Raw genomic sequence first — 9,793 nt, forward strand, 5'->3', positions numbered from 1 at the left:
TTTTCAAAAAAAAAAAACAATAAAAAAAAAGAAAAAAAGTAGAAGGAGAAAGGAAAGGAAGGAAGTGATGTAAATGAATATAAGGCAGCCATAAAACCGAACGACAAACAGAAAGTGAATATGAGCGAAATTGACCCGCAGCAGTCGCGAGCGGGATAATCGAGTCAATGATCTTTCCAAGAAGTGTGATATATGGCATTTGGCAGATGCAAGAGGACCGAGAGATGCTAATGAAAAGATACACGATGATGGAAACTTGATAAAACAAAAGCAACAAAGGGGAGATCAAAAGCCGAAAATAAAATCCAGTTTCTATTCCCGTTGGAATAAACATAGGGAAAGAGAAGCTTGTTTGATTTGCTCTACATCATGAGAGACGAAAATGAGGTCCAAAGCAAAAGTGAATACTGGACGTTGGATTAAATACAACAGGCATATCAAACAACACTCGCGCGATGTATAATGACCAAGAAAGCGAGTTTTCTTGTAGAGGAACTGGATACAGAAAAGAAGCGCAAATGCAGAGCATGGGGTATGAACTGAAAAGAAATGAGTAAATGAAATATGAAACAAAGGGACACATTTCGAACCGTTATGAGACTTTGTCAATGGAGTATATTCTTCTGCTTCCTTTTTAGGAGACATTGATAAAGGGGACCAAGATTAATTTATCACACTACAGGAGATAGGCCTCATTGTCACCGTGCTTTCTGCACCATTGAAATATTCGGGTCAGTACACTTCGTGGAGCTGCAGCAAAACCGCGACGTCGGGGAGTTCGGACTTCAGCTTACCAAGCTGGTCGCCGCTGCCGCTGTTGCGAGATCTGCTTTTCCACTCGTAGCCCTCGTAACCCGTGGTAAGGCAGAACCAGAAATTGGATTTCCATTGGACGTCCGTTTTGTAGTACTGTTCGCCGCGGATACGTTTGTGGTGGCTGAACTCCGCTTTGGTCCTGTACCTTTAACAGGTGATTGACTTGGCATGTCCCGGGGCCTTCCAGCGCCCTTGCTACTAAGGGATGGGGGATTGGGGAGCGGCCGTATCGTCGACGAAGCGGGTCCAGAAGTAATTCGCTTTCCAGGTGAGTTTATCGGGGGAAGGTGGCCCCGCGATCGAGTGGTGGACTTAATGCCCGTGATGAACTGGTGGTTTAAAGCATCATTTGGAGTGAGTCTTCGTGTTGGATCCCATCTTAAGCAACGAGTGATGAAATCTAGGAAAGCATCATCATCGCACTTCAGGACTTGGCGGAGGTCTTTCGAGCTTGGCCTCCTTCTTCTCCCCTTGGATGAGACCGTCAAGCGGGGTTTCCCAAGAGAGTCGAAAAAAAGTTTTCGCCGTGTACTTTTTTCAATGAGATGCTTTTCGGGGGGACCGAACACCTCCATAATGCAAGCTAGCTGCTCTTGCTCGTTTTCACCAGGGAATATAGGATAGCCAGTGAATAATTCCGCCAGTATACAACCCACGCTCCACATATCAATGGGCATACCGTATGACATGCCCAATATAACTTCAGGGGAGCGGTAGAAGCGACTCTGAATGTACGTGTACACCTTCTCGTTTTCAAAACAGCTGGAGCCAAAGTCGATCACCTTTATTTCTGAATGCAAAGGGTGTGCTAGAAGTACGTTTTCCGGTTTCAAGTCACAGTGAATGACCTTGTTCTTATGTAAAAGGACTAAAGTACTGAGCAACTGCTTCGTAAACCGGCGGATGAGCTTGAGGGAGAATCCACGGAAGTCATGAGCTTTGATAAACTCGTACAGGTTCATTCCTAGAAGTTCAGTCGATATACACAGATGACCACGGAAGTAGAAACTTTGAGTAAAGTTCACTACGCTGTGACGTCGGTGAGGGTCCTATAAGCTTTGTTAGAAAAGTACGAGATAGGATGGACGGAGTGTAGATAGGGGGAAACATACCCATTCCTTAAGCTTCTGCAGAATATTTACTTCAACGAGTGCCTGCTGGTGAAATCGCTTCTTATTTCTGATGATTTTCACCGCAACGAGAGAACCGGTTTTATGGTCAACACATCGGACCACCTGACCAAAACTTCCCTTGCCTAAAATATCCACGATTTCATAGCGGTAGGCGAGGTGGGTCCCCAATGACGATGTTGTAATCGCCGCGTTCATCATCGTATCCAAAATTTGCAGCTTGGGCACTAAGATCGCTGACATGCTTTTTCGCCTTGTGCGTACCGCAGAAGTAGATATCCTTAAAATCAATGATTTCACCTTTCTCGAAGATATTCAAGCTAGCCATCTTAAGAGCCTGGCCTGGCCCAACCCGCTCCTTGGGACTTGCCCTACGTCGCAATTCTTCCAACTCTTTAGCAGAAGTCTCAAAATCTTTCCGTTTACTGCCTAGTCTTTTCATTTCTTCTTCAGCTAACAAGTCATCACGATCAAGATTCTGGTCTTGAAGACGAAGTTTTGGTGTTGTTGATTTGGAACTCGATAGAAGTTTATGCACTGGCGATAATAAGGATGACGTCGAGCGATTCGGCTGGCTGTCTATATCGCCAGCATCCGTGGAAGGGCTAGGGTTGAGCACCAAGGTCTGGTCGCTGCTGATGCTTTGGGTCCATTGGGCCAGACCGTTTGTGACACTCGACGTCGATGCTTTCCGTCTCGAATGCAGATAGGTAGGCTTGGTGGAACCTGTATTCTGTCCAACTGTTGATAGGCCATTCCAAGTAGCTGAAGCTGGAAGTTTCGGAGGAGGCATGTTGCCATATTTGGATGAATTGTTGCTTGGTTCCTTGATGGTGTGATGTGAATTTGTCCTCTGGTGATCCAAGCTAGGATTTCGCCGCGTGAACGACGGTGCGCTGCTCTCAGATTCGGTGTCAGCTGTCTGAGGTCCCAAACTCGACGCCTCAAGACGTGGTGAAATAGTAGCAAACTGGGTTTGAGGCCGCGGGCCGGTCAGCCTGCTCGCATTATTCCTGGAGTATTCGCTGGGAAGCTGAGGTCGAACATGAGAAAACTCGCCACCAGCCTTTGATAACGATGAAGATACATAGGGAGAAATGCTTCTACGGTCAGACAAAATATCCAGAGGCTCAAGAGCACTTGAGCTATTTTGGGCCCGGAACCGTATTGGGTCGGTGAGGAGGGCATGATGCGAACTTGTGCTCCTGAGTTGGGTGGATGGCAGGGGTTCTTGATCGTGTATACTGTGGGAAAAGAAGCTTGCTTTAGAAGCGGTCATTGGGGTAGTCGGAGTCTTTGTCATTATTTGGCGAGGTGGAGGTGTACGGGAAACGTGCGAGGTCGGATCCTGGGTCGCTTTATCTCGCAAAGATTCAATCTTGTTAGTCATAGGAACGCTTAGAGGCAATAAATTGAGTGGTGGGAGCTTCAATGGTTGGAGATTTTTGCGACCCAATGTTTGAAACAGGTCGAGGTTTAGATTCCATCCTATGGACAACTGGTCTCGCAACATGAAAGTCATCTATTGTAGGCCCCTTGCTAGGAGTTTCAAAGCTACCAGAATTCAATTTTAAACTATCTCTGAGTGATCCGGTTTCAGACGGCAGGCTAGATTTTCGAGCAGGAGGCAATTGGACTTCTCCTTCAGTCTTAGGCGATTCGTATGCCTTCGGAATTGCTGGAACCGGTGGGACTTCTTCCTCATCGTTATTGGAGGCGTTGTCTGCACGTGGTTTCGGAGTTGGCAATCTAGAGGTAGAAATATTCTGCGAAAGCCTGGGTTGCAAGGACCCGTTTGAATTCCGAGCAGAATTGTAACTGGTATTGGATGATAATGAAATCCCCGAACTGTAGGATTTGCGATGAGGATCAGGAGTGGTCCTTGAAGAGGAAGGGGTGACACTTTTCCTCGGTATCATGGAAGGAGACTGGGCAGAAGAACGAGGTCTGGGAAGCACAATGTTTTGCTGTGTGGGAGGAGTATGTGGCATGGGCGGCGGTTGGGGCATCAGCGACATTCTTTTCATACGCCTAGCATCGGTAGGGCTTATCGTTCGTGCCCCTAAGCCGTGAGCATGTGGTGGCATAACAGAAATCCGCTTGGATGACGAGGGTGTAGTTGTCCGATTTAGTCCAGTCTTGGCTGGAGTTCGAACAGCATTATTTGACGAAGACCTCAAGGGTTCTGGCCCAGTAGATGGAACAAACAGGCTATCCCTACTATCCCTGGTTATTCGGGAAGGTGGTTGCAACGATTTTGCTTTTTGATACCTAGGTGTATTTAGAAACATTGTAGACTCGGAAGGACCACCAACATCAAAGTTTTGAGGGTTAAAATTTGGCTGGTCTGGACGATTTGCATCCGAGACTTTCCTTGCTGATAAACTTGGTCTTCGCCGCGGAGCAACGCGATCTCCATTGTCAGATATCAAGCTACCCGGTCCAATAGATTTCCTAGGCGGCCGCGACGTTGAAGCAGTAGAAGATGGAGGAGGAGCGTGGCTTAGCCGACGCGGACGAGATGCAGTAGTTCCTTGAGGTTGAGTATTTCCATTTACTCCTGTTACACTCCCCACTGTGCTCCGTGAAGCATTGCTTTCTCTTCGGGCCAGCTGGCCTGTCCGCACATGGTTCCCATTTTGCGGTGGCTGTTGGCTTGACCACCTCGGCGTCGATCTTGGAGCCGGGGGTTTCAAATCATAACTGCTGGCCATAGGAAGAGGGAAATGACTTAAACTTGGTTCTTTCGACATGATACTATTATGGAAATCGTCGAAACTGATTGGCGCGAGGAACTCGCTGTTCTCGGGGGGAGTCGGACTCTCATCCTTCAATGAACCACTAGCTGTTGCTGAGCCAAAACTCAAACGAGAGCTTGAGTTTCCCGTGTGTTCGTGAGACGTGGAGGGCTGTGTGGAAGGGTTCTCGGAATACGTTTGAGGATTCGAATAATTGGTGAACGCCCTACAAATAATAGTGAACAAGGGTCACTGTTAGCTCACTGACAAAACATAAATAAAAACACGTAAAAAATAGTTATTTGAATTTGAAAGTACCGTTTCACAGGATCTCCATTTCGCGGGCCAATTGTCGTGTTCTGCTCCCTAATCGATTGTCTTCGGCGAGTTTGGGCACCACCAGGGCGCTGCTCCGTGTTATTCCTAAAAGGCAACGAACTGGAATTGGAGCTATCCGTCGTGATGCTACCTGAGGACGAATTTTTCTGCATCCTTCGTGACGGAGGACCCTCCACTGCTTGCACCTGCCTGTTAGTCTTCGCAGCCTGTGTTTTGGCTGAAGCGGATGACTTTTGCTGAACGGGCAAATGCCTACCTCCAGAGCCAGAATCATCGGTGTGGGGAGGCAGATTGGAGGATTTTGACTGAGGAGTCCGTTGCGGCATGCTCTTCTGTAACGGCATTTTTTTTGTTTGGGGGGGGGGGGGGTGTTTAATCTTTCGTATGCGGGTATGCGTGGGAAGGGATCGAAGAGCGTCCACCAGCCAGGATATCTATCTACCGCCAAACTATAGGGTATGTTCTCCTTCCCCAGATTTCCCCAGATTTCCCCAGATCACACCCAATATTTTGCTCTCTTCGCCCGCGACGGGCGACCGCCAGCCAGTGGGGACGATGAAGTATGGCACGAACGGATTCTCGAAATATCAATACATCCAGTGATGTTGAGAGAGTGAAGGGGACGAACAACTGAGTTCCGGCTTTTATACGATATGCTACTGATCCATCGCTGAACATCGAACCGTTTATGGATCAGAGCGAGTCTCTGGGCCAAACGAATGTAGGACTCGACAAGGACCACGGCAAAAGAGAACGACGGACAAGGTCAACTGTTCACGCGTTGGAAGGGAATGTGGGTCGAGATATTGAGAGGGAGTGCAAGTGATTGAAGTCAGACGTTGACTCGAGAGGTTGATGTGAGCGGAAGGTTAAGATGGCCAAGGTCATGACCGTTGCTGCTGAGCCGGAGCTTGGTCGTTAGGGAAACCTTGAGGCTGACCCGTGTGCCCCTATAAACAAGCCGCAAACCACAGAGAAATTGCCAAGGATCCTATGTTTGAAATCTAGATAATGAAGTGGCTGCATACTCTCTGGAAACGGATTTACCAGATATCTTCCTCCACACTACGATTTAATCATCAATGGGGTGTCCCCTCCACGCTGATGAGTTCTGCGCTCTCTTGCTCTGTCGCGTTTTTGATTTTGCACCCCCTGGATACCGCAGCGTCTTGGCACGGGTCCAGCTTGGGACTAGCACGGACTGCGTATGTCAGGGACAGGAACTGATAAGGGCCGATTGTTGACATGCTGGCCAGTTGGCATGTTGATATAATTAAAATACCTAGTCTATAGCATATCACAAATATTCGTACAGTACATTTGTTTCAAGTAAGCAAAATGGCTATCGAACATAACTAGTTATAGCAATTCGCTTGCACACTCAACATCTTAAGGGGAATCATTATAAACGTCTCGCCAGATTATCATCGAACCAGCTCATCCTTCCCGAGATACGCCGCCATTGGATCAGCTGCTGCACTTCTCGATTTCTTGTAGGCTTCAAGCTCCTCCTCGGTAACCCCCTGCCGCATCTCTTGGAGGGTCCGTTTCCCGAGCTTTGTATCAGGACCGGTTTTATCACGCTTCTTTGCCTGCAGGGATGCTTCCTTCGAGATATCTTTCTCTGATTCTCCCCGTACTTCCTCTTCCTCCCCAGCCTTTTCCATATCATTAAGTAGCATATTTTGAGCCTCCTCAAACGCAGTCTTCCCTTCCTCCCCCGTACAATAGCTGTTTTTCACTGTAGAATGACAACACGCATAGCCCCATACAAAGTTTGACCACCAACTGCCCCATACCGAGGTGTGATTGTTGATGAGTATATCCTCAGCATACCGTGATTTCGAAACCTTTTGGGGCTCCCCTTTAATAGCTCCTGTCTCATCATACTCGACAAATCGTTCGTTCTCAATAACCGCAGCTTCGCGCAAGGGAGCTGGCTGTAGATGTTCCTCGCCACCATACTTCTCTAGCAACGCCTTTCGTTGAGCCTTGCGCTTTTCTTCGGCCTGCTCCTTTTCTTTCTTTCTGAAATACTCGCCCGATGTAGGATTTGCCTGAAGGTGCTGTCTGTCTTTATCGCCACGCTCCTGAGATTCCCACGCGTATCGCTGAGCTCGTTCAAATTCAGCAGCATCTCCTGAGGCCCGAATGAAGTTTTCTTCCGCTACCAGAGCTGCAGCCAGATCCGACTGTGCGCCCATATCCACCATCCTGCGGGTCTTAGGGTCATATTTAGCGGAGTCAAGATCCAAGTTGAGGAGATATTTTGCAGTGTCTTCTCGTATACGTAGGTTACGTGTGGCGGTACTCTGTTGACGGCCCATATCAGACTCCTCTGCATATCTAGCCTCCTCAGCACCGTCGTCTCCCTCATAATCTTCCTCGTCATCGTCGCCAGTCCGTAGCTCTTTCATCTCTGTGCGATCCTTCGCTTGTCTCTTCAACGCTTCCAGCTCTTCATATTCCTCCACCACATTCCGATATTCCGAAGCATCATAACCGTTCCATCTATCCCGCTTCGCATCCCAATCTAGGTCCACTTTTTGAATCTCTTCGTCTGGTTGTATATCTTTCCCCGTCCATTTCGCTCCAAGTTTCCTTGGTCTGCTCAAACACTCTTTGACTTTGTGAGACATGGAGCCACAGTTCTCGCATGCGCCTTTACGATATTTAGTCGCAGCTGGTCCTACACGCTTCCCTCTGTCGTACCATTTTTGCTCTGTCTGGGATTTCTGGAGTCGCTGATGCTCGAGGTAGTCATTTGCGGAAGACTCATCGTCGACGTAGAAAGGCTTCTTGGAGATAAAGGCGGGGATGTACTCATTGCGCTCCTTCGACGCCACATCTGTTGGTCTTCGAGACATACTGGCTAGATGAAAAGTAAAATGTCTCTGTATACTTCACTCTATCGGATATTAGGAATCTGTGACAGAAAAGCCAATGGCATTCTTCGCAGACTGTTAGAGTGGGAGTTCAGATGACGAAGAGAAGGTTAAAGCAAGATCGAGCTCAAAATCGCGATGCCACACCGGAGGTAAGTCACGTGGTGTGGCGCCACCCCGTCATCGCCTCGATTTCATATCCAAGAGGGATAAACATTGCCTAAAATGAACTTTCTGTTGGATTATACCTCCTTTTGGGATTTATGTTCAATGTGTCAATAGTATATCTGATTTATGGATATCACATCAAACACAGAGCAATGTCCATCCCCAGATTGGCCACCACCAGTTAGCAGATGGAAAAGTTTCAGGTTCTACTGAATTGCGTTGATCACTACCAGGCAGTCCCGACAAGTTTTGATCCTCAACTTCCTGTCAATGCCGGACCAGTCCCGAAAAATGAACGCCCGAAGGTCCCCGTCATCCGAGTTTTCGGGACGACGGAGACGGGGCAAAAGGTATGCGCTCACGTACATGGCGCATTCCCATATCTCTACATCGAGTATCAAGGAAGCTTGAATCCAAAAGAAGGTGAGAGACGCGTTCTGAAGAAGTTGATAAATTACAAACAAATTATGGAGGTTTTCCTAATATGTCCCAGTAAACACTGCCATTCGCACGCTTCAATTGTCTGTCGATCACGCCCTGGCGATAAGTTATCGCCGAAATGCATACGAAAAGAAAATGGCGTATGTTGCCCACATCACCTTCGTAAAGGGCATTCCCTTCTACGGGTATCACGTTGGATACAGGTTCTTTTTTAAGATATACCTGTTCAACCCTATGAATATGACGCGTCTTGCCGACCTTCTGAGACAAGGAGCTGTCATGAAACGCGTTCTGCAGCCTTACGAGAGCCATCTGCAATATTTGTCACAATGGATGTGTGATTACAATCTGTACGGCTGTGCGTATCTCAAGAGCAGCAAAGTGACTTTCCGAGCACCGATACCGACCTATCTAGGAAACTCGACACATATTTGGCATGACCGTTCCATTCCAGAGAGCGCTGTTCTTGATAATTCCATTTTGCCACGACAGAGTCACTGCGATTTAGAAGTTGATATCCATGTTCAAGATATTATAAATCGTTCCGAGGTTAAGGAGCGGCCCATACATCAGGACTTCGTCGAAATGTTTCAGCCTCTGGAACCGGACAAGAAGCTTGTACCCAGCTTGGCTGGGCTATGGGAAGAAGAAGCCCGGCGAAGGAGGAGCAAGCTTAACCCCTCCGATGCGGATAGCGGCTCCTCTTTCCGTCCTGAAGAGTTGGTATCCATGTCTGCAGATCCTAGAAAAACGGGTCCTGGCGGTTGGGTTCATGAGGAGGAGTATAGAACAAAAATGCAAGCTGTTGCAGATGAGGAGCATCTTGGACGAAAGCCCACTTACACTGATTTTGTCGCTACGACGTCTTTCGAAGCTACCATTCGATCAGCTTTGAGCAGTGTTGAAGATCTGTTTCCTGGTAACATACAGGTAATGGAGCCCGAGGATTTTGGAATTGATAAAATGGCGGAGGAGTCGAGGGCGCATGTCGATGTAGATGAGAGCCTTATAGTTACCCCTAGACAGGAGGGCTTCTCGTATGATTCGGATGATGATGATGTGAATGACTCATTTTTGCACGAGCAGGAAGTTGAGATTGCAGGAAACTTAGAGCCCAAATCAGGCGGATGATCTAACAATCTCTTCAAGCCTTAGCAATCAGGGATGTTCCAAGGGGTCCAAGGAAACTGAAGCTGGAGATCAGGTAGATCTGTTGGATCTCAAACGGGTTCGGGTAGAACCGTCTACGATTTCATCACAGCCCGGGATGACGTTT

General features: G+C 47.8%; 4 protein-coding genes across 4 annotated transcripts; 1 reads left to right on the forward strand and 3 right to left on the reverse strand.

Annotated features, from left to right (window-relative positions):
- Positions 1-1,014: 1,014 nt before the first annotated feature.
- HCAG_01158 (hypothetical protein) lies at positions 1,015-2,411 on the reverse strand (the record flags this gene model as incomplete). The annotated part of the gene is made up of 5 exons (XM_001544062.1): positions 1,015-1,076; positions 1,496-1,865; positions 1,929-2,051; positions 2,122-2,375; positions 2,405-2,411. The coding sequence occupies 5 exons, from the start codon at positions 2,409-2,411 to the stop codon at positions 1,015-1,017; spliced, it is 816 nt and encodes a 271-aa protein (XP_001544112.1).
- A 917-nt stretch (positions 2,412-3,328) lies between these two features.
- HCAG_01159 (predicted protein) lies at positions 3,329-5,367 on the reverse strand (the record flags this gene model as incomplete). Its single annotated transcript, XM_001544063.1, has 2 exons — positions 3,329-4,910; positions 5,003-5,367. The coding sequence occupies 2 exons, from the start codon at positions 5,365-5,367 to the stop codon at positions 3,329-3,331; spliced, it is 1,947 nt and encodes a 648-aa protein (XP_001544113.1).
- Positions 5,368-6,447: 1,080 nt separating this feature from the next.
- On the reverse strand, positions 6,448-7,890 carry HCAG_01160 (conserved hypothetical protein; the record flags this gene model as incomplete). Its single annotated transcript, XM_001544064.1, has 1 exon — positions 6,448-7,890. One exon carries the CDS (start codon positions 7,888-7,890, stop codon positions 6,448-6,450), a length of 1,443 nt encoding a protein of 480 aa, XP_001544114.1.
- Positions 7,891-8,228: 338 nt separating this feature from the next.
- On the forward strand, positions 8,229-9,648 carry HCAG_01161 (predicted protein; the record flags this gene model as incomplete). The annotated part of the gene is made up of 3 exons (XM_001544065.1): positions 8,229-8,256; positions 8,314-8,499; positions 8,570-9,648. 3 exons carry the CDS (start codon positions 8,229-8,231, stop codon positions 9,646-9,648), a joined length of 1,293 nt encoding a protein of 430 aa, XP_001544115.1.
- Positions 9,649-9,793: the final 145 nt, after the last annotated feature.

The sequence above is a fragment of the Histoplasma capsulatum genome, genomic scaffold (assembly GCF_000149585.1).
Source record: "Histoplasma capsulatum NAm1 scaffold_1 genomic scaffold, whole genome shotgun sequence".
NCBI classification, from domain to species: domain Eukaryota; kingdom Fungi; phylum Ascomycota; class Eurotiomycetes; order Onygenales; family Ajellomycetaceae; genus Histoplasma; species Histoplasma mississippiense.